The 25,180-nt window shown below is 39.7% G+C and overlaps 1 protein-coding gene across 1 annotated transcript in view; it reads left to right on the forward strand.

Annotated features, from left to right (window-relative positions):
- The window catches only part of LOC118799000 (myosin VIIA and Rab interacting protein), a 258,885-nt gene that overhangs the window by 170,130 nt on the left and 63,575 nt on the right, over nt 1–25,180 (forward strand). The window contains exon 4 of the mRNA XM_036558667.1: nt 17,351–17,487. Coding sequence (XP_036414560.1) covers nt 17,351–17,487 — 137 coding nt within the window. The remainder of the gene's footprint in view (nt 1–17,350; nt 17,488–25,180) is intronic.

Here is a 25,180-nt window from a genome sequence, read left to right on the forward strand (position 1 = left end):
AAGGAACCAGCCTTGTGACTTCGGTCCCCTGAGCTGACAGGACATGACTGTAGTGCCTTTGAGCAAGGCACCTAACCCCAACTGCTCCCCGGGCACTAGGGATAAGGCTGCCCACCACTCTGGGCAAGTGTGCTCACTGCCCCCACACTCAAAAAAATATTTAAGCCCAAAATTAAAACTTGTGTATTTTAATTAACTGTCAATTTTCCATTCAATTTAAATCCAATGTAAAAAATGGTATTATAATTTGTTTCTCCATCATATTCAATAAACCTGAATAAAGTAAATAATCTTTAAATTAGAAGTGCTTTTAGGATTCATACAATTCTTTAAGAACATTTATGTATTTCTACAGTAATAGTACCTTCTGTATTCACAGCTCAGTTACTGAGACTGTGGAAATGTGTTAAATGACAATACACGTTAAATTCACAACATTTATTGTAGTCCAAACTGTATCAAACAGTATTTGAGGCTCATTATAAGACACATGTACACTTTAAAGTCTAATGTGAAAGAAATAAACATAACTTTATATATTATAATATATATTTATTTCAGCTCTGATCAAATTCCTAGTTTAGAGTTTCTATTCTCTCACAACTGAACTGCTAATTAAAGCAAATGTTTATGTGCACAACATTCCTACTGAGGTGCAGCTCTCATGCTGACCAGGTTAGCCAGCTAACGCTATCAGTCACTTCATGCTATGCTAATATGTCGAGGTCACCTACAGTTACAAAAACCATGAACTGTTGATTTGAATATTAATGGAATACATCTTTATTTATGCTTCACAATAAATCAGTAAATCCCTCCCACTGTTTGTTTAATCTACCTTTTGTACCCGTTACCATGACAGCAGGCCTAGCGAGGATGCTAGTGAGCTAGTTCGCTGGTGTTGTCTAGAGAATCTCTCAAAATAAGCAAAATGAAACAGAAATATGAGATCAAAAGCATTAAAAACACAAACTCAGTTAATGCGCATCACTTTTATTAGAGCTGCACTGAATAACAAAGGATGGAGATAAAAAATAAATGGAGCCGTTTCATGTCCACCACGCCAGCCGAAGCCGTTTCCTGGTTGGTGTGTTTCCTGCACTGCCTCCTGAGATCTAATGGGTCTTATACAATTCAGTTAAATCAGTTTGGGATTTATCCAAATTGGGTGGCTTCTAATGAATAAAGTGTATTTTTATGTTTTTTTAAATAAGTTTTATGTAAAATATTTGCTCAATGTTTATGATGGCCATAAATCATTTTAGTGTGGTGTGTTCACTTGTGTGTATGTGGGTGTTTTACTGCATGGAAAGGTCAAATGCGGAGGTGAATCTCCCCATTGTGGGATTAATAAAGGATAACTTACATACATACATCAACCAATCAAATCATTAAAGCCACGGCACTCTTAAGCCCAACCCCATTCCTTATTTTTACCCCTACTCCTTGTTTTTCAAGTGTTGCCCCTTGTTACTGAGTTACAGGGTAGTGATTGAGATCTTCCTCTGAAATGGGACCCTCAAATAAAAAGAGCATCACTTCATTAACAGCTACCAGCGCTGCTCTGTAGGCGACCCTGCCAGTCTGCAGTGACAGCAGAGGAGGGTGAAGTTCAGCTCCTCACTGCTGGGCTTTAGTTACATTTAGGGCATCATATGATCTTCAAAGAGGGGGGCAATTATTTATTATCACCCACCCCTAATTCTTCAGTGATATGAAGCTGAAGTCAGATATTCACCAGATTCTCATTCTAATTCTCCCGTTCCACCTTAAATGGGGCAGAAGTTGCATTCTGGTGCTTCAGGCGTCAGAACTGCTGGACTATTTAAGGTGGAACGGGAAAGTTAGCTAGCTACCGAAACACTAGCAAACTATTAACAAGTTTTTATGACCATAATACACTGAAACAACATTAAACTAAGATAATATGATGGTTATCGTAATTTTTACCAGAGAAAATTCTCACATTTGTGGGTTTCTTTGGTCTCTTGTTCTCCGTCTCGCCGGTTTTTCTTTTTTTCTCATAACTCTCTGTTTGGAGTCTCTGAAAAACCTCAGTTTGGAGGGTCATGTAGCCCCAACACTTCACCCTCCCCCTCTATCTCAACAAGGATTAGGACACCCTACCCCTAGACATGAACACTCAAAACGGAGGGGTAGGGCTAAGTGGTAGGGGTGAGGGGTGAAATGGGATTGAGCCGCTGTCTTTGGGTTTGTATATACATAATATATAATATAGTATTATTTCATATCGTTTCATATTATTTCATAATATTATTTCATATATATGGAACATGTGTATAACCTCACATCATAACACTGAAAGCAACCTAGTCTAAATGTTTGTGTGTATCAGCAGAGCAGAGATGAAACATATCTCTCCTCCCTGCTCTGACTTTTCATTCTCCATCGATCCGCATACATTACCCAGCTACCCAATCACGAGCTATAAATAGAGCAGTGCAAATGGCCGCAGGAGACAGCCAGTGCAGGACACGTCCCCTCCAACCTTCTGGAAGATTCTTCAGCCTTTTTCCCCCTCGTCTGCCGTCTGTGTCTCTAAATAGCTTCTTCCAACCTGTGTATCTTTCTCTTCATTTAGCTCCTCTCTCTTCTCTTCTTCCTCAGATTTCGTTCTCTTTCTAATCATGTACCTTTTTTTTCTTTATTACTCTCATTTACTGTATCTTTTTCTTTTCCTGTATCCTATCTGTACATCTCTCTCTCTCTCTCTCTCTCTCTCTCTCTCTCTCTCTTTCTCTCTTTCTCTCTCGCTCGCTCACTCGCTCTCTATCTCTGCTGAAGGTCACTTTCCGTGTCCACTGAGATTCTGCAGTGTTGATGCTCCATCTACACTGAAGGTGCCCTTTTCCAGGCTAGTGAGTGCAGATAATGCCTGCATATGTAAAACTAGACCACACACAGCTTTTTTTTGCAGCTAAAAGTGCATTTAAGTTCATTTTAAGCTTGTTTTCAGATGCTTATTTTCTGAACTATAATACCTGATGATGAATATGTGGGCGATCATAACTAAAGGCCACACTTATTGAGCTCTTTCTGCAGGCCCCCTAGTGGCCTTTCTGCTGGTGGAATGGAAATTAACCGGCATATCTGAATTTTTTTCCCTGTAACCCTGTTAAACAGATTAACTAGGACTCTGTGTTGAGCTGCTAGTGAGCAATGAGGGCTGAAAGAACCTCCCTGCTGTGGAACCTGTGGAATTCATACTTCCTCACAAAGATGGTCTAGCAGGGCACAACTCACATGATAAACATACAGCATTTTAATCAATCAAGCTTTATTTAAACTCTGAGTACACTGAGGGTGAGCTTCATTTACAGGGTAGCTGAGCCAATGCAGATATCAGAGATTGAAAAAAAAATAGATTGTAAAAATGTATCAAATTAATTTTGGAACAAAAATATCAAATACATTTTTGAAAAAAAGGGAAATTTAATAGTAAAAGATCAATCATATCAAAATAAGCTGTTAAAATTGCAAAAATAAAATAATAACAGATCAAATACGAATAAAATAATAAAAAATGTAGTTAATAAAATAAATAAAACAATAAATGTAAAACAACTCAGCAGTAACTGAAAAGTAAAAGTTGATGATAAATAAATTAAAAGAATAATAAATGTAAAGCGAACACTAAATTATACAGTTGATTGGTTGATTGAAACAGTGTTTGAACACATTCAGGACACTTGTTAATGTGCATGCTCACCTACAAAGACAAAATCCAGTTTGCCTTAGTTTTGTTAATCATGCACATTTCTACCAACAATCATTCTGTCAACAGTATTGAAGGAAAAAAAATGCATAGGGACGTCCAAACCAGGCGGAAATTGTGTTTTACAGTTAGTGTGAAAGGGTTAACTTACAAGTTTGTTTCAGCAAAATTATACTATTAAACTTTTTTTTTAATTGTTAAAAACACTCAAGTTTGCTGCTTTAGTTTGCCACAGGAGCCACGAGGCTAATATAACCAAGAAGCTTATACATTAGTCCATCTAATGAGAAGACTGGCCACACGTTTTTCTTCTCCTACACCAAACGTGACTGTAAAACGTTTGCGAGTGAGGCCTCAATGAATGACAGTGAATGGAGCTAAAAATGGGAACCTTAAACCTGTCACTCCATTTTAGCCTGAAATGGCGTACCCAAAGTAAAAGGGTCGCTGTTCCCACATACCTTGGCCTAGAGTCTTGTTCTTGGTCTCATTTGTAAAGTAACACCCGTTTTTTTTTTCCCCAATCAGAATAACTATAATGTATATAAACATTATATATAAACTATATATAATGAATTAGTGACTCTGAGTAACAGAGTCTAGAATGGAGGAGTTTATCTCCTCCTGACTCAGATCTCTAAACTGATCTCTGACTCTTGCCGTGTTGTCAGACCATGTTTTGGATTATGGTGTCTCTGTGGAGGCGGAGAGGCTTGGACACACAGTTTTACTGGCATTTGCTCATTCGGTGTTGATGTTGTAAATGAGACGATTGTAACTGCTGTGAATAATAGATCATAAAATGGTTTGTGAGAATTAAATCCTGAGATTTCAAGCTTTCTAACTATATATTGCATCACTGTACTGCTGGATGATGTGATGCATAAAGTGATGCATAAAATGATGCTTAAAAAAATGGAAGTGAACACTTTAATGGAATCAAATGTTAAATTATGGTTGGAACTAAATTCTCAGAGTGGTTGATCTCCAGAACCAGGATTAGGCACATAAGATTACCCAACAACTCAGTGTGATTTGAAGCAACTATATGATGACTTACTAGTTATCTTCAGGAGCCTTAAGCCTCACTGCATTTCACTTATTTCTCTATGGGGAAATCTATCACTTCTCCATCAGCTGAGGAGAGCAGGAATGAAGGAGGAAGGAAAATAGAGGGCTGTTTACCTTTGCTCTCTGTGCAGTGCCCCTCAGAAGCTGCTTGTAGCCTTTAACCCTCTGGGGTCCACAAACTCGCCTATGCATCAAATTCCCTGTTTCTATATCTGTGTCTGTATCTTTGTGATGATCCAGCTCAGAAATCCAGTTCAAACACTTCCTGAATCTGTAGAGTCGCCCTTTCCATTCCATCTTATCTCGAGATCATACGAGACTCACATCCGGAGTTATGAGCCTATGAAGAGGGGCTGAGATACACGTCATCTGCCTCTCACCGTGTGGAGCTGGTGGATTCGGGTGTCCGTCTACATTCTGTGTGAAACTGACCAATGGACACTCAGGAAATCACTAAGGACTGACCATCACGCCGGAAACCCTTCATTCTTCATTCAGTCCACATCGGAGACTCATGTGAAACGGCGTGCAGAGAGTTTACAGCTGCTGAAGCTGCTGCAGCGGTTTTGGAAAGTAGTGATGAAGATAACGGAGCATTTAGATATGAAACATATGAGGATCATGATATATGAAGAGCCTTTAAAGGAGAGATTAAGAGATGAACAGATTGAGAGAGAACGACCTCAGACCACAGAGGGTTAAGCTTCATTAGACTAAGTTGCTGTAGATGTGAAATTGTAGCACATAAACAAGGTGACAAAACTTGCACACACATGAAGAACACACAGGTCTGCACTCATCACTCTCCAGGCTTCTTCAGCCGGCTGCGTTTGCGCTCTCTGCTGTGGGTGCTTTTTTTCGGAATGGCGTAGGACAGAGGTCACTTTGCCAGCTGTGAATGTGCGAGTGCTGTATGTGTGTGCAGGTAGCCGAGTGGGGGCTTACATGCCTTTGGCTTTTCACCAGACGTCTGTGGACACTGTCATCATCTATTTGTTTCTAAGTGACCTTTTTTATTTATGCACACACTTAAAAAAAATGGTTCTTCAAGTGTTCTTTAGTGAAGAAAATGGTTCTATTTAGAACCATGAACACTCAAACAACCAGTTTGCATGCGTAATTGGTTCTTTACATGGTGAATGTGTTGTATATGGTTCTATATAGAACCAAAAAGGGTTCTTTTATTGTGTATAAGCTTGACATCATAACAATAGTAGAGCTCTTTTTGGTGCTATTCCAAAAGGTTCCATACAGAACCATCTAGAGCACATTCTTCATCAATCTGAAGAACGATTCATGTAATCAGAATCATGTAAGGGTTCTTCAGATTGATGGAGAATGTGCTCTAGATGGTTCTATATAGCACCTTTTTGAAAAGGGTTCTATTCAGGACTAAAAAGGGTTCCTCTGTTGTTACAAGCTTGACATCATAGCAGAACCCTTTTTGAACCCTTTTTGGTGCTATATAGAACCCTATATAAAAAGGTTCTATATTAAACCATATTTAACAGACTGTCCATCAATCTGAAGCATGTTTTCATGATGCAAAGAACCCCTTAATCATTCAAAGGGTTCTTTGTGTTAATGGGTCTACATAGTACTGTTACCTTTACTAAAGAACCCTTGATGAACTGTCTTTTTAAAGAGAATACTCACGTGTGTGTCGTATGGGGCTCTTTCAGCCGGTCTTCACTCTGTGTATGAGCTCTGAGCCCCTTTGTCCAGTTTCACTTTGTGGTTCTGTGTCTGTGGAACCACAAAGTGACACTATATGGTCAGTGGAGCTGATAAATTGACAATGAGTGTGGAAACGATGTTCTCAGTGAGTGTGTGTGCGTATGTGTGTGTGTGTGTGTGTGTGTGTTTGTGTGTGTGTGTGTTTGTGTGTGTGTGTGTGTGTGTGTGTGTGTTTGTGTGTGTGTGTGTGTGTGTGTGTGTGTGTTTGTGTGTGTGTGTGTGTATATATATAATGACCTCATGTCCTGGCATTCTACAAGAATGTGTGTGTATGAAGGAGAGAGAGATGAGAGAGAGACACCACATGTGTATGTGAGCCCTCTGTTCTCGCAGCTGCTGTCCCCAACTGCAGAGCCCGTGGGGCGAGCGAGTGTGAGATAAAGAGGCTGAGGAACGAGTGCAAAAAGACAGCAGAGAGAAGGTGGGATAGACTGGGGCCTCCGGTGGAGGAACAACGCTTCAAATGGTCGTTTATAATTAGAATAATGATGTTCTAGACAGTCTCAAACTCTGTTCTCTCCCTCTGCTCAGTTCAACCACCAAACTGCAGCAGATCAAACCAAAGACCCTGTGTTCTTCAAAATAAAGTGTCATAAAGGGTTCTCTGGAGAGATGCTATAGAACACGGGTGCTCAGTCCTGGTCCTTGAAAATCAGACCTTCATTTCCTGGATCAGATGTGATAGATTTGGATTAGAGCCGAGCTCTGCAGGGTGGGAGAACCAAAGGACCAGAACTGTGCACCCCTGCCATAGAAGAACCACTTTCGGTTCCTTAAGGACCTTTTCAATGGACAATTCTGTAAATGACACGTAAATTCTTTAAAAAAAAAGACGGTTCTTCAAGGATTCTTCAGTAAAGACAATTGTTCTATATAGAACCATGAACACTCAAAGAACCATTTGTGTGCTTAAATTGTTCTTTGCATGGTAAAATAGTTCTTAAGATTGACAGAGAACATGGAGATTCATGTTGTACGTAGTTCTATATAGAACCTTTTTGAAAATGGTTCTATGTAGCACCAAAAAGGAACTTCTGTTGTTGCAAGCTTGATATTGCAACAATAGCAGAACTCTTTTTGTTTCTGTATAGAACCGTATACAACACCAATTATGCATGCAAAATTGTTCTTTGAGTGTTCATGGTTCTATACAGAACCATTGTCTTTACTAAAGAACACTTGAAGAATCATTTTTTTAAGAGTGTATGAACTTGAAGAATTATCTTGAAGTTCAATGTAGTTTCCAATTAAAAGGCTTTACCTAGAACTGTACATTCAAACCGAACTTTAATGTCAGATATATATATATATATATATATATATATATATATATAATTCACTATTGGAAATTCTATTTAGTTGAATCTTAGACTTTGTCTCAGTCTGGGAAACTTTAAAAACGTTATTTTTCTTCTGTGAAGTTTCTCTTTCAGAAATAAGAGCGATGCTGGCTTTCAATGACTAGTTTTGTAATCTTTTTGTTGACAGTGATGAAAGATTATTAGGGTTCATGTAAAAAATAATTGCTACCAAAACTGCGCTGATCTCTGATGTGAGGATTGAAAGAAGTTTCTTTTCTTTCATTGGTTTATTAACATCAATCAGCAGATGGAGATGCTTTCATGGTAGCTGTAGTTTAGTGGTCAGATAGCACTCTTACTGTCTTTCTTTTGATCAGGCTCCTTGAGGGCTGATCATGAGGATAACACTGAGGATAAAGGAGGGTTTAACATTCCGACAGCAACTTTGTAGAAAGCCCTGAGAGCTGGCTCAGTGGAGGAGTTACGAAAGTTTGCAGCGTTTTGTTTAGACGTGTTACCCACTGGTGGGTTGCAAGGAAGCCAGATCAGTGTGTATTTAGAACTTAACAAGGGGCATTTCAGATCAGCAGTGAGAGAGTTATCATCAGCATGGCCTTTTATACCTGCAGCCTGCAGCAAGTCATGTGACCACGTGACGTGTAATTATGTAGGGTCATGCAAAAGGAAACACACTGAGGTTGACCCTCATTTTTAATGCTGCTGAGCATTTACAGTGTAAAAGGATTGAAAAAGAAATTAAAATGGAATTTAATCAAGTTAAACTGACGTTAACAGAACTACATGATCAAATGAACAGTAAAATCAAACATGACAAATGGAAAAAGATTAAAAGAACAATGAAGATTTAATAATAATGATTAAAACAAATAATAAACCAGTTAATGAAATTTCTCCTTAAAAGGCTAAATAAGGCAAACTAAAATTTGAAAGTCAAGTAAAATGACTATAAAAAGCAATAAAAATAAATAAATAACAGTAATAGAATTAAGATCAAATTAGGATTTTAATCTTTAGATGGAATAAAATTAAAAAAATAATAATAATAAAATGATTGGAACATAATATGAAGTAAAAGAAGAAAAGAAAAGTTGAACTCAACTAAAAGCAGTTCCCTGCTGTCTGAAAGGGGTTAAAGTTTGAAGATTTAAAACGACGATTTTAAAGCGAGTTTTAGAGACTCCTGTAGTGAATTTCAGCTCACTGATGCTCTGCAGCTAAAAGCAGTTCCCAGATTTTCCTAGCTTGGTGCCACATGTTCATAGTGCTCAAAGCTCTGAGTATGTTTTGCAGATTGTGAACTACGTGCAACTAGAAATATTCAGAAAGCAGGCGTGTCACAATATGCATGTTAATATGCATTATTTTTCCATACGTGACGATACCTGCTGTGAATTAAACACAGTTAGGTTTCATACTTTAATATGTGTGATAGTGTTAGTGGTTTATATAGTTCTCACAGTTCATTATCTTCCTAAACGTAATAACCACAAATGTAAAAAAGCTCCACTCTGCATTCTCAGAACTGGAAAATACTGGCTTGGTTAGCCCACCTTGGATGATCGATTAGCCGAGCTGTGTGAAATGGCGAGCGGAGAGAGCGAACGTGAGCTGGAACATGATATCAACACATCAGTTGTATCTCCACCCAGGACACAAGCAGCTGCTCAGTGCCGATGCTGAACGGCTGAAACAGTTAACTGGGATGTTCACAGCTTCTGATTTGCACCTCTTCTCGGTGGTAAAGTGCTGGATTCCGCAGTTTGTTAGGAATAATTGAGCCACGTTGGAATTTTCCATTCACGCTTATTTCAGTCAGAAGGTCAGAGCCACACTTGCTGTACAAACGTTAGTTCTGCCTGTAAATAAAAAAAATATAAATATTCTTTATGTATTTATTTTTTTAATGTCTTCTAAGAAAATAAATTGTGCCATTTATTCCTTCGACAAGCACTGTTGTCTTTTTGGAACAACAGCAGGAATTACATGTACCGTTTCAACAATACGCAAAAACAATACGTATCATATCGCAGAATTTGCATAGTTACACCCCCAGTACAGAGTACTCGTTTTCACTCGCGACTTCACACCAGTGATCATTATACTAAAGAAATGGTGAACAGGGGCTAATCTAGCTGACGTGGACCAGAATAAACTTAAACGAGACACATCCAGTCCAAATCGTTGTGTATTAATGTGTTCACACTGAAGGTAAGAACCGAATGGATTACATCTAAACATGTAAGAGTTTTACTATGTTTCTGTTCCACAGTTGCAGTAATTGTGCATGTTTCTTCCTTTATTTCTGGCATTCGACTGTATTTTCTGTATTTTAATATTTTATACTAATGTTGAGTAGCGCTGTCGCCTCACAGCAAGAAGGGTCTGGGTTCGATTCCCCGGCCAGGCGACCAGGGTTCTTTCTGTGCGGGTTCTCCGGTTTCCTCCCACAGTCTGAAGACATGCAGTCAGGCCAATTGGACACGATAAATTGCCCCTAGGTGTGAGTGTGCATAAACGTATATATGTCTGTGTGTCCCTGCGATGGACTGGCGACCTGTCCAGGGTGTTTCCTGCCTTCCGCCCAATGACGGGAGAGGCTCCAGCACCCCCCACGACCCAGAAGGATAAGCGGCTTAGAAAGTGTGTGTGTGTGTGTGTGTGTGTGTGTGTGTGTTTGTGTGTGTGGATTAATGTAAAACCTTATTCTCTGTTCATTTTGCTCTTTTGTTATTGTTTGCTATCCGGTGTGGTCCAGAGGAGGATGGGTTCCCCTTTTGAGTCTTGGTTCCTCTCAGTGTTTCTTCCTCTGGATTTTTTCTTGCCACTGTTGCCATTGGCGACACTCATGGGGGCTCAGACCCAGACTTTTCTGTAAAGCTGATTTGCAACAACACCTGTTGTAAAAATGCTACATAAATAAACTTTGACTTGACTTGATTGATTGATTGAAATAATAACAGTAATAAGGCACTTTTTAATTCGGTGGGTCCTGACATGGAAAAGTTTGGGAGCACCTGATCTTGAGACGTCACTGTCACTTATTATACTTCCTTCATGTTTTTCATGAGATCACATTAAAAAAGTATGAGCATCGGTTCTTCCTAGACAAGTCGTGTTCCAGACTGATGATGTCCAGATCTATAAGTAGCTCCTGATTCCACTCTGCACTGAAAACATCCACTGGCATTTTCACAGGAAAGCTGATAGCAGCCCTGGGCCGATATCAAGTCCCGCTCTGTGTGTTCTTCGGCCGTCTGACAGCTAAACAGCACTTTATTTGATCTGTAGTTCAGGGTCTTTCATTCATTTTGCCCAAGAGGAAACGGCTCAATTCATTAAACCCTCAGAAAGTCAATTATGGTAATGGACATTTGCCAAAGGGCCGTGGGGTGAATGGGCCTTGGCAAGAGCTTCAGATGAGGATTTTCAAACCTCTCCCGTCTTTTATTGCAGTCTTGTTTAGGTAGAGTGAGAGTACATTTGTATATTATTATACATTATGTACCATTATTTACAATTGAAGTCAACACTCCATGAATTTCTTAACCCGCTGAACTTTAGGCTTAATCCCTTCAAAAGAGCATCGTCAGTTTTGTCAAAGGAGTCTTTTTTTGAAGGGGCTGTCGACTCATTTTCTTCATGTTTATGCTTTTTTGCTAAGCTACGCCTCCTTGCTATGTGCTGTGGACATGAAACATGATTGGCAGGTAATTAGATCCGTTTTGGTGAACTGTTTTAAAGGGACTGTCAACATATTTTCTTAATATGTTTATCCTTTCTGCCATTCGGTTCAGCATAAATGCTCTATTGAATGAAATTGCCTTGGTTGGATTTGAGTGGGGGGGACTAGATTAGATGTTGACACCCTCTGATCCCTCACACCCATCAAAATTAGGGCAGATTTAGTCAGATTCTGACCTCTGCCAGAAAATAAAAGCTTAAAAACAGCAACAGCTTGGGATCGATTATGTTGCTCTGGCAACCCCAGTAACAAGCACTGTATGGTCTGAAAAGCCCACACAGTCCTGATCGGGCAGAAAGTTTTGCTTTTCAGTCCATATATAATATTTGCAGTCGATGCGCCTGCAGAACAAATACAGCCTCTCCTTTCAGTGTTGAGTTTATATTACAGCATTTTGGCAGATGCTGTTATTCACAGGTACTTCAGGTTGATCATTTTTACAGGTAAGCTTTAGGGGTCATTCCCAGAGTGGACATCCTGAAGACTTTGTGAGGCAAAGCGATGAGCTCACCTGCCATAAGGACACGGTGGAAGGCTAAACTCCTTGCTATGTGCTGTGCACGTGAAACATGATTGGCAGGCAATTAGATCCGCAGCCTTGGCCTGATTGACAGGCAACTCCTTGTCCTGACAGACTGAATGTTGGTGGTCCACACTGATGGTTTTTATCTCTTAGGAATGCAGAGCCTAGGACATCCACAGAGAGAGAGATTTTTCTAAGCATGCATTTTATCGGCAGCTGCTAGAATGTGAGGTGAATTTCATCAATTATTACTAATCGATTTAAAATTGATGAGTACTGAGACTCATTATTCTTATTTTCTTAATATATTCTTTTCTTAATATATAACTACTGTGAAACTACAGTGCAATGTAATTCTGAGAGTGGGAAGTGTGGACCCACATACAGGCCCCTATATGGACAATGCAGTGACCTCCAGAATTATTGGCACCCTTGGTAAAAATATATGAAGACATGTCTTTGAATAAAGTTACATCTTTCATAATTTAGATCAATTAAAAAAATCCATTAAGAAAACATAAGTGTTTGGCATCCCTGCATTCAGTAGCTTGTGCACCCTCATTCATATTTAACAAGGGGGGCAGTAATTATGGTATGGTCAATATGGTGATGCCAGTAAAGCTGATTGAAGTGAATTGAATTGAGCGACAGGGGAGCACATCAATGATGATGTACTGCAGTTTTCCAGGAGAAGTGTATGTGCGTGCTCACGCACCTACACAACCCATACTTTTGTTAGCCTATGAATTAAAGGGCTTTTTCAATATGTAGGGCAGTGAGGACTTGGGGACATTAGGAAAGCCCTCAGTCATAAAGATGATTTATAGCAGGTGCTAAAAGCCTTACTCTTAATCTGCTGTGGCCGCACAGCACAGTTATGGCAAGAAATACATCACAGGAATCGCATAAGCAACTTACAGCAGCGAACGCGAGCCGTATTGAGAGAGAGACATCATCATTCTGCCAGAACAGCCACAGCGAAGCAGTAAGGCTGAAACCCGACGCCCCGAACTAAAGCCGTTACATCACGGCTGCCGCCGGCCGGCCCTGTATTTACTCACGTACAGTAGAGGTCAGAGGTCGGCAATTGTTTCCGAGCCACTCTCGCAAGAAGGCTCCATAAAGCCCCGCTCTCGTCCCGCCTGGAGCCACAGGCGCAGACTTTGTGCCGAGGACATTTTTTATTCCATTTCTTTTCACGCTGTCAGATGAAAGTGCTTTTGAAGGCAGTTTTTTCTTCGTTCCCTCATTTAGTCCCGGTTTCTCTCCATCTTTCCTTTCTTACAAACTACAATGAATTTCTGCCTCTCTTTCTCTCTCATTAAGAGAGAGAGACCTTCAGGGGACACTTAGAATGCTTCCTGAGAAATCATTAAATTGCTCTCAGTCTGTTTTCCTCACTCTCTCTTTCTCAGTTGACCCATCCATGCTCCACCCACAAATATGGCTGTTTACGTTTATATATATATATATATATATATATATGCACATACATACACAAATACACACCGATCAGGCATAACATTCTGACCACCTCCTTGTTTCTACGCTCATTGTCCATTTTATCAGCTCCACTTACTATATAGGTGCGCTTTGTAGTTCTACAGTTACAGACTGTAGTCCATCTGTTTCTCTGATACTTTGTTAGCCCCCTTTTACCCTGTTCTTCAGTGGTCAGGACCCCCATGGACCCTCACAGAGCAGGTACTATTTGGGTGGACTTTTAATTTAGAAGTTTAAAGTTTTCACATCTCTCTCTCTCTCTGTCTTTCTCTCTCTCTCTCTCTCTCTCTCTCTCTCTTTCTCTTTCTCTCAAAAAGTAAACGAACTGCTGCTTTTGTGTAAAGCTGAAGATGATGTAAAATGCAGCTCTTAACCTGAGAGGATTGAAGATGCTGATGTAATCCAGAAGAAAATGCGTGCTGAGTGTGTGAGTGAAGGGAAGGAGTGAGGGAACGCTGCAGGACGTGTTTACGGCGTTTAGATCCTGTTATGCTGTCGGGAATAAAGCGAGCTGGGGGAACTGCGGGAGAATGGACAGAAGTTTTAGAGCAGGTTAACCCCATAGTTGGGAACTGGTAATGCTGCAATCCTCTGCAACCTTCACACTCGTCTCCACCCCGCCCCCGTCTCTCTGTCTCTCGTTTTGCATTTGTGTCCATTTTCTCTTCTCCACTTTGTCTCTTTCTCTCTCTGTCTCTCTAACTCTCTTTCAGTTTGTGCTTCTCTGTGTCATTCTCCTCGCCCCCCCCCCTTCACTTTCACAACAAATTGTGACTAATGTAACACGTGGAGGAGAAGCTCTGCCTTTCAGATTCTCACTGGTTGAGATCCAAGCCAATCACATGCATGGGATTTTCACAATTATGCCAGTTTTACAGCAACAAGACCAGAAGCTGTGATGTTTGTTTGTTTGTTTATTTGTTTGTTTGTTTGTTTTGTGAAGTATTTGCTTTATTGTCTTTTTGGTGCAGAGTGAACATCATAGCCTACAGGTTATCTTCAGTAATAAATGTAGAGTTAAGACTGTCTACAATAGAACTAGAGAAGTGATTGTACAGCTCATCAACCCCCAGGTGGTTCCTAGGGTTATGCCAGACAGTTGCTATGGTATTGTAGGTAGTTGCTAAGGTGTGGCTAGGTAGTTCGTATGATATCCCAAGTGGTTGCTGGGGTGTTGCGAGGTGATTGCAATGGTATCCCAGGAAATTCCCAGGGTGTTGCTAGGTGGTTCCTATGGCATCTCAGAGTATTGAAGCATGATTGCTATGATATACTTAGTGGTTGCTAGGCGCAGTTACTATGATGTTCCGGGTGATTACTAGGGTGCAAGGTTTTTGCCTGGAAGGAAATGAGGCTTGAAGCATCCTCTTTCATGGCTTATGTTGGGCCTGCACACAGACGAGTTGGGTCTTTAGGTTTGTGGTTTTTGGGGTTTAATTTTGTCTCTATAGAAACATTTTAACATGTAAAATACAGAAAATCAAATCGTACCTTAACATCAGAATTGTATGTCCTTCTTCACCCTCTAGAGGGCATGCATGCAAAAATATCGCTGTTGTCAGAAGAAAACTTCATATCTGCAAAAACTTTACAGGAGAAGGAAAAAACTTACTTTACTTTTAATGTAAGTCAGTGGAACCAGACGTTATTCCAAGTGATTTTAGGCCATTTCTTTTGGTCCAATCTTCATAAAATCCACAGGCATTTTCAAATTATGTCAAAAACTGAAAAATGACAAATGGAGATATGAGGTTCTCTTCTGACAGCAGCGATATATTCATTTGTAAGTTCAGACCGTGTCTTCAACATGGTGGAGGTAGTTTGAGGGAGGGGGGAGAACTCCGAGAGCTTGGGCTGGAGTTCTGGGCAGCCTCTGCCTGTAGCTAGAAGGCCAGATCTCCTCATAGCTGTAGCAGGACTAATGTAGGACTGAGGAACAGGGGGGGAGATGGGGTGGTGGTGGGGATTGCAAACACTTCGTCACGGGAACAGAAGGCCAGGATTTGAATTTCTAGGGCGTTAGATTGGAAGAAGGCGGTGTTTCAGCCATGCTGCTCCACCCAACCTTCAGTTATAATTACATTTACATACGTATGATACTGAGAGGCACAAAATCGAATGTTGAACTGTGTGTGTTGTTACACTCATGGCCAGATCTTCCATAAAGGTGACTTGGGTGAACTTCCTGGGGCCCTACGTGCCAAAGGGCAAGAAAAAAATTGTGTTTCATTCAAAAATGACTTTGTAAACGTTTCTCTTAACTTTTGTCGTCTGCAATCGGGTAAAAGTTGTTCCTGTCCTAAGTGGATGCACCTTTATTATGAAGGCTGTTGGCTAAGCCTGTGTTTTGTCGATGTACGCAGTCTTGCTATTGTTTTGTCTCGAGTTTCCTTGCCTTCGGTTTCTTTGTTTCTCTGGTGACATTGTTTTTTGCCGTACAGTGATGTAGCCCACTGTGGCTGATTAAAATGAGCAAAACTCCATCTGTTGTGGTGTTAGCTGTGTGATCAGAGAAGAGCTGATCTCCCGCAGCTGTGAAGCTGCGCTCATCAGTTCGATTACACTTGCTGTAACACGCTGATCAACAAGGTCACTGGACAAAAAACAAAAATATGTACATACTTGACCAAACGTTGTGGTTTTTATGTTTTGTTTTTCACTTTATCCCTTCCTCTTCAGCATTAACACCCAGGGGTCCATGCACTGAAGAAGATGAAATCGCTCTGTTGTTGGGTTCAAAGTTTTGTCTCGTTGATGTTACTGAACAAAAGCTTGTAAGTCAGTGAAACTGAGTTAGTTGTTCTTTCAGTGAAATTCAGTGAGCCGTCAGATTTACTGTGTACGTGTTTGTTCAATCAGTGTAATCTGGTTGGGTAAAACTCCTCTTTCTCATTGGTTCCTGGCATCATCTATTTGCATATTCTTCTATTTGTTTTGCTCTCTTTCTTCATGTTGTCTTTCTTCCTGTCTCACCTTTCCTTTGCTGTGCATCTTTCTTACACTCCTTCGGTGAAGTGACCGTTCACATTGTGGCTGTTTAACTTACCACTGAGTGTAATTCTACAACAGCTCAGCAGGACATTCTTTATTTTCTTTTTCTACTTTAATTAGTACACGGTTCTCTATTGAACATCCTAAAATCTACACAACACAGTTTGTGGAACCATTTGACACTTTTAGATAAATCCACTTAATTTTATTTATTTATTTATCTTGAGTGTGGAGGTCTGAATCCAGCTTTGGTTCCAGCCATAGTGTTTGTATTTTTCCACTACTGTGTAAATAGTTTGTTCAGTCAAATTTTGTATCTTACACTAAAAAATTATGTTGCTTTTCAACGTAAAAATCTAAATAACCTGGTTAACTTATATTTGAGTTTAACTTGTAATAGTAACTTAACAGAATCTGTTTTACGTTTAACTTATTATTTGAACCTCTTTGAGCTCATCATTTCAAGTTAATTTGGTTTCTTACATTTTAAGGTTAAATGCTGCATAACTTTACAGTGCAGTGTGTTTTTAAAATAACTGAAATTAATTTGTTGTGAAATTTGTGATTTTGTGATGCAGTGAATCATTTTTCAGATCGAGCTGTTATGAGGTAAGATATTTACACGTAATATTTAAAGGTGTAACGTTCTTTCTGTTTGTGTTTGTGTGTGTGTGTGTGTGTGTGTGTGTGTGTGTGTGTGTGTGTGTGTGTGTGTGTGTGTGTAGGTTCCTGAGAACGCAGTCATTGGAGTGGTACTACAACAATGTAAAGAGCCGCTTTAAGAGATTCGGCAGTGCTAAAGTCCTCAAAACCCTCTACAGGAAACACATCATCGAGAGAGGAGCGCTGTCAGAGTTACCAGGTATACACACACACACACACACACACACACTGTGGAGTCGATATGGAGACAAACATAAGTTGGCCTTGCCTCTGGAAAGTGAGGCATGTATCATATGCAAAAGTTTTAACACCTCTGGTCAAATTCCATGTTGCTATTGAGCTTCTGTAAATGTAAATAAGTTACACATCCTCTACAAAGAACACAGCTCTGCACATTTTAATGCACAATTACTGTTTATTTGCTAAAAATCTTATAATATGGGGGAAAAACATAACATATGGCACTTTTTTAGATTTCATGCTTTATTTTTTCCAATATGTTAGCAGCAAATATGCAGAAAATGCTATTTAACCCCTTTCATTTTTCGTTTCGTTTTTTTATTTTTTATTTAATTATATTAGTAAAAATATCCAATGAGTTCCGTTCCGCTGGCAGTATGACCACTAGAAGACCTACAGAAAGGTCCTCACAGGTTAAGTGTGTTCCCTTCAGAGGATGTGTTAACTTGTGTTTTCACTTCACACTTATAAAAGATGGTTCTTCAAGAGTTCTTCAGGAAATAAAACACTGTGCATGATTAAGGGGTTCTTCTGTCACAAGCTTGATAACATATCAGTAGAAGAACCTTTCTTGGTGCTATATGGAATTCACAAATGTTCTATGTAGAATCATAAACAGATTCTCCATCAATCTAAAGAACCATTTCACCATGCAAAGAACTCTTTAATCATGCAGGGGTTCTTTGAACGTTCTTGATTCTATAAATTTTATATTCTATCAATTATTGTAAATTTCCCCTGTGGTGGGACTAATAAAGGATTATCTTATCTTATAGAGAACGATTTTCTTGGACCATCTTTTTTAAGAGTATACAAAACGTAGTTTGTCCAGAGGTATTCAGACTTTTTTGCATACAACTGGACTTACATATACAGCACTGTGCAAAATGGCAGTGAAGTACCAATTAGTCATTTATGCCTCAGGGAGACAAAAGAAAACATATATTTAACTGAACAAAAGCCTGGAGTGGTCAAACCTTTGCATATGACTACTCAGTGTCTGTGTAGCTGCTGATAATAGTAATCACTTACAAAAGACTTCTCTCCAGTGGCATAATCTGATTTTACTTATGTTACTTTTTCTCTTAAGGGCCAAAAAATGCCTGTTTTTTCACTACTTCTGATATTTCTGTTATGAACTCATTGATAAAATCCTGTCTTAGGCTTACTTATTGATGTCTCCTCTTGCCAGCTGCTCAAAAACAAAAGGCCTAACTTCAACATCTATGAGATTTCCTATGTTATGTTAGCTCTAGCTAGTGGTGGTATGAATTCACATCTTATGGCATTTATTTCAAGCTCTCTGGGGCTCTTCAGGGAGCATATAATCATATATCTTTAATCAGAATCTTTAACAACACACAGATCAGTAAAACAAGTTTTTCTCTGATATTATTGGATGGGCCTGTTAGCTATCCTCAAGCTTTTCAGTCTGCTTTAATGAGGGCAGAATATATTCCAGTTACAGAGAATACAGAGTGTCACATAATTTCTTGAAAAGCTATTTTGGAAAATTAGTGTTAAAAACATATAATACTTTCACATCTGGGAACCAATTAAGCAATAGAGCAGGCGAGGGAGCGCATTACCACTAATAACATCGCAGAGAGCTAATAGAATTAACAAAACTGATGATGCTCAAGAGATTTACATTGAAGTTGTATTGTACTCATTCATTGCCTAGGCATCTATGAAACATGAAAAATGAAGTCAAGCACTTAGTTTTCAAATAAAGCAAAATAAATCATACTACATACTAGGGGTGGGAAACTCTAGGCGCCTCACGATTCGATTACGATTCAGAATTATAAATAGCGATTATAAAGCGATTAACGATGCATCTCAATGCATCTTTTTTTTTCTATACATCATTTCTGTTTTCTCTCTGTGTGAGGACTTGGTAGTTTTAAACCAAAGTATTTGTAATGATCCATAATGAATTTACTTCCAGTATATTTTATTAATAAAACAAATGGAAGTGATGTGGTAAGTGAACTAGAAGGTTCTCATTCACTGCCTTTGGAGCACGAGACGCTGCTGCCACTCATCTACGATAAAATGCGCAGTTAGGGTGAAATAAGGTCCAGTGGCAGTGGATGACCATGCAGCGCGTTACAGCCGTCCTGCCCGTTTTTAGTGACTTTTTAACTTTGGTTTTGGTCTCGTTGTAGAGAAGGAGTGGGAGGTGGGTGTCGAGACGGGACGTGTGCAACATTGCGCAAAAGCCCTGTTTCGCAACGACTGAGAATTGCCGTGCAGACTGCAGGTCACCTAGCAACGATGCGTTATTCGCATTTATATGCAGTGCAGTTGGTTTCCTGGTACGTTAAATCTGCAACGAGAGACTGTCAAACACTAAACAGTTGCAAAGATGAAGTCGCTTCTCTTTCTAATTTTCCCGTTCCACCTTAAATGGTGTCGCATTTACATTCGGCGCCTCAGTCAGAATTTAAGGTGGAACGGGTAAATTTGAACAAGAAGCTGGAGAATAAGAAGCGACTTCAGCCTCGTAAGACAGTCGTTGAGAGACATTTAACTGATCTACTTCTGAGGAAAGGTTTTCTGGTGGAGATGAGAGGAAAGCGGCTGTAGGCGAAGCTTAAAGTAGAGCGAAGTAAATCTGAGCTCTCGTTTATATTGTTTAGTCTATACTAGGACATCAGCTCATACTGAGACATACTGGACATTAAATGTTGTGGCTCCCAAGCTGGTTTGCTTTTTGTTGAAAGGACAAAATGGCTCTTCTGATCATTTGTGCTGTGACTCCTGACCTAACCTGGCTTTAATGCAGAGGGAGCCGGTCGGATTTCTCGCTCCTCCAGTAGTGTTTTTGTTATGTGACACAGACTGTCCGGGCGCTGCACTTCCCCACTTACAAGTTCCGCCTTTTGCGTTCCGTCAACATTACGTTATAAATTAAATATTTAGAAAATCGATTTGACGTTGAATGAATCGATTCAGAATCGTTCACGTCCGCATCGTGATGCATCTAAGAATCACCCCTAGTTCATACAGTAAATGATTAAAAAGTCAAGCATTAATATAGTAAAAAGCCACACAGTCATCACTGCCGCTGTGTTAGTGCCTACTGAAGTAATAATTGCTCTGAAGCAATTATTGAATTGATTTGCTTCCTCTGTTGAAAAGCAGCACAAATATCACAAAGGAAAACAAGGTAACCACAACAGGTTCACAAGGCTGTCCCTGATTGGTCAGAAGCTCACCCTGATTGGTCCAAGAGCCGTTCATGATCCAAAATCTTGAGCTTCACCCGATGTAGGCTGCTAAAAAATGATCCACTATTGCGAGACAGAAATAATCCAGGCTTAGATCAAAGCTTATCTGGCTAAGCTAGAAGTCCTGCTTTCTGAAACAGGACTTCGATCATGTTTGAGAGTATAATTTTTGGTTACAACAGTGTTTATGACGGTGTTTGTCCAGTGGAGTTACATATAAACAAATAAACAATGAATAAATAACGCGCACACACTCACACAGTGACTGTCTGTGTCCAAATGGACATCAAAGGTCACGGCTCTTAATCCCCTACAGATATTAGCAGATTAAATGATGCAGGCAGACTGTCAGTAATCCTAATGGAGGCGTGTGTTTGTGTGTGTGTGTGTGTGTGTGTGTGTTTGTTTATGTGCACTTAGTGATGACTTCATCGCTCCTTCTCTCTGCCAAACGCCCCTGTGTGTTTATCATGTACTGCTGTATTGCTAGGGCTGGAAATATTTAGTCCCAGAAGCCCCACGATGCCATATTACCACATCAGGTTCATGTTGTTTGGTGATAAAACACTGATGTATCAATACTATTTTTCCACTCAAACTCCTGCAATATTATGCTGCATCATTCTGTCTCCCACTTTTAACTGCTACTACTACTAATGCTGCTACGACTACTGCTATTATCATCATCATTACTAGTAAGATTAGTATGACTACCACTATTTCTACAACTACTACTAATGCTGCCACTTCTACTACTACTTATAATAGTTATAATAATAAAGCTGCTACTACTACTGCTAATACTAATGCTACTACTATTATTAATGCTACTATTACTACTACTAATGCTACTATTACTTCTACTGCTATTTCCACTACTACTAGCATGATTAGTATAACTACTACTGTTACAAATGCTACTACTACTAATGCTGCTACTACTGCTATTACTACTACTATGACTACTACTATTACTACTTCTAATGCTACTATTACAAATGCTAGTAGTAATACTACTACTGCTACTACTACTAATGCAGCTGCTTCTACTATTATGATTGCTACTGCTACTGCTATTGCCACTACTATTAATATGATTAGTATGACTACTACCATTACAGATGCTGCTACTACTTCTACTACTACTAATACTTCTACTATTTCTACTACTATTACTACTAATACCTCTACTACTACTTCTACTACTACTAATACTTCTATTTCTACTACTATTACTTCTAATACCTCTACTACTACGGATACTACTACTGCTATTGCCACTACTATTAGTATGACTACTACCATTACAGATGTTACTACTACTACTTCTACTACTACTGCTGCTGCGACTACTAATTCTTTTACTACTACTACTACTACTGCTGCTGCTGCTGCTGCTGCAACTACTGCTGATACTACTACTACTTCTACTACTACTGCTGCTGCGACTACTAATTCTTTTACTACTACTACTGCTGCTGCTAATACTACCAGTACTTCTGCTACTTCTACTACTACTAATGCTGCTGCTACTACTACTAATACTTCTACTATTTCTACTGCTGCTGCTGCTAATACTACTACTATTACAAATGCTGCTACTCCTACTAATGCTTCTACTACTTCTACTATTAATGCTGCTACTACCACTGCTATTACTGCTACAGCTGCTACTACTACTATTACTAATGCTTCTGCTACTGCTACTAACAATGCTAATGCTAGTGCTGCTGCTACGACTATATCTACGTCTACTTATAATAAAGATAAAATAAATAAAAATATTTCTACTACTATTAAAGCTACTAGTAATTCTATTACTATTACTACTAACTAACTCTAGCAAAGATACTACTAATGCTGCTTCTACTGCCACTACATCCACTACTACTAATGAGAGATGATGATGTTTATACTGTGATTCTGTGCTCTGTAGGTCTTACCAGTTCACAAGGCAAGTTCACTTACTCGGAGTCTCTTCCTCTCAGAGTGTGTTTATTCACACTCTTCCTCTGTTTCTCTCCATCTCTCTTTCTTTTTGTTGTTTTGGTGCCCCACACACTCTCTCTCTCTCTCTCTCTCTCTCTCTCTCTCTCTCTCTCTCTGTCTCTCGGTCTGAGAGGAAATAGGATTAGCTGCTGCAGGCTTTCATTTCAGATGAGCAGCACAGATTATAAGGCATGAGTCACTGAGCCACCCTGCCAGGCCACTGTGTGTGTGTGTGTGTGTGTGTGTGTGTGTGTGTGTGTGTGTGTGTGTGTGTGTGTGTGTGTACTGAAGTGGGCGTATCTCTGTGTGAGAGTGTATTATACACAAAATGAATGATTGAGGAGCTTCTCCTGCTCTGAGGAGAATGACCAGGAGTTATAGCAGCCTGTACTTTCTCTCCTCGTGTGTGGTTGAGTGCTTGGAATTTTGAAAACATAAAGAAAAATATGAAACTTCAACCAACTGTAGGTGAGGTTCTCCAACTGAAGCTAAGACTAAAGAGACCCCTGCTAAAGAGATTTAAATTGAAGATTGAACTTAATTGAACTTGAGAAGGTTAAAGCTGTAGTATATTTCAGACTGCTAAGAAGGCCCATGTTTTTTTTTTTCCCTAGAGATTAATTTAAAACAATTGTGTGGTTTTATATACCAAAAATGATCATAATTCATTATTACATGACCATTCCCCAAACCTTCTTTATCCCTTAGAATAAAACAGGTTTGGCTAGTTTGCCTTTAGGACTGATGTATGTAAATATACCTTGTATTGTGTCTCATTCAAAAAGCACCTGGAGCAGAAACACTCTTTAGAACTTCATTAGGAGTGGGCGGGGCTAAACTGCTATAGGTTGAACAAGCGGATATACATAAATGTGTTGGTTCATGTGACATCACACAAACAGTTGATTCTAAACAGGCTGTTTTTGCAGCATAGTTTCCACATCGTCGCTGTCCAAAAAAACCCATGTATTTCCATTTTTGTCCACTTTGTTTTTCTACCTCATTTCCACACCAGTTGTCCTTTACGTTGTGTAAAAATGTAAAAACTGATGAATGGACCAACAGAAATGCTCTAGAGAGTTCAGGCTGTTCAAGATCTGGCAGTGGGTAACGTTCATAGTATTTATTGTTTATTTTTTGTCAGCGTCTAAAAAAACTGCACACCGGACCACCGTGCAGCTCAACATAGCGGATGCAGTTAAAAGCAGTGTGAGTGCAGATGAATGCAGTGAAGTTCATTTGTACACTTTTTGTGTAAATTTAATGGAATATAAGTTTTAATTTGTAGTTTATCACATTCAGTATACAACACACAGAAGAGCTGAGGAGTGCTGGGAGTTGCTGAGCACCGGTTTAGTTAAAAACTCCTGCCTAGTACTACTTTTGATAAAACTACAGCACTAAACCTGACAAAAATATACTGTGATAACAGTATGCATCAATACATATGTCACCTTATCTTCAGACTTTCCATTAGTAAGGCCCCCAGGACCTTCACACCCCGCTAACAATAACAATATAAAAACTAGTACAACCCAGGGCTGCAGCCATAGCTGTGTCTGATTGATCACAGGCAGAACCAATCAAATCAGGAAAGAATATTTATAAAACCAAATATTTTAACCCCCTTAAATGCTCAGGGCCCACCGACAGGCCCAAATATTCATTACACCCTTCTATAACTAGTGATGGGCCGATCCATGTTTTTTCAGTTCCGATCCGATTCTAATACACAGCTGCCGATACAGATACAAATACCGATACAAGAGTTCTTTTCACTTTAATATTATCATTATTATTGTTGGTGTTGTGTTTAGTTTGTGTTTAAGGTGTTTAATCTTCCAATCACTAAGCATGTCTGTAATGGAGGCTGCAGCTGAACTGCTGGTGTGTGACCCCCTGCACTGTTTCACCTGGAGCACTGCGCTCTGTAGTGCATATGTTTCTGAGGTCACCCAGTGTACAGTGAGACTTACGAGAGACACTGGACTCAAATCTGAGCTCCAAATATCAGCTGTGAAGCTCTTGACTTTAATGTCTTCTAACTGCGCCGCTAACGGTGATGCCACTGGGTTGGACAGTTCGTGTGTAGCCGTCTCTGAATCTCTGAGATGTGTTTTATGGATGGCAGATTATTCCTGGGCTCTAAAAGCTCCAACAGTCTGTGAATTCTGACATTTTCCACTACAGATAGCGGCTGGTCATCGAGTATGACGTGAGTATGAAGTTTAGCAACTCTGTGATCCCTTTAGCTTTGGGTTGTGTGCTGGAAGTTTATCGCGTCTCTGGAAAGCATCAGCGAGAGTTGCTGCCTGGTAACGTCTTCCTGTCTGTTAGCAGGAACTCCTGGTACTCTTTCATGTGAAACCTCTGCAGGTGACTAAACTGGTTGTAATGTACGACGCAGCCGCACTTCCACCCCTCGGC

Source organism: Colossoma macropomum, unplaced genomic scaffold (genome assembly GCF_904425465.1).
Source record: "Colossoma macropomum unplaced genomic scaffold, Colossoma_macropomum, whole genome shotgun sequence".
In the NCBI taxonomy this organism is placed as follows: domain Eukaryota; kingdom Metazoa; phylum Chordata; class Actinopteri; order Characiformes; family Serrasalmidae; genus Colossoma; species Colossoma macropomum.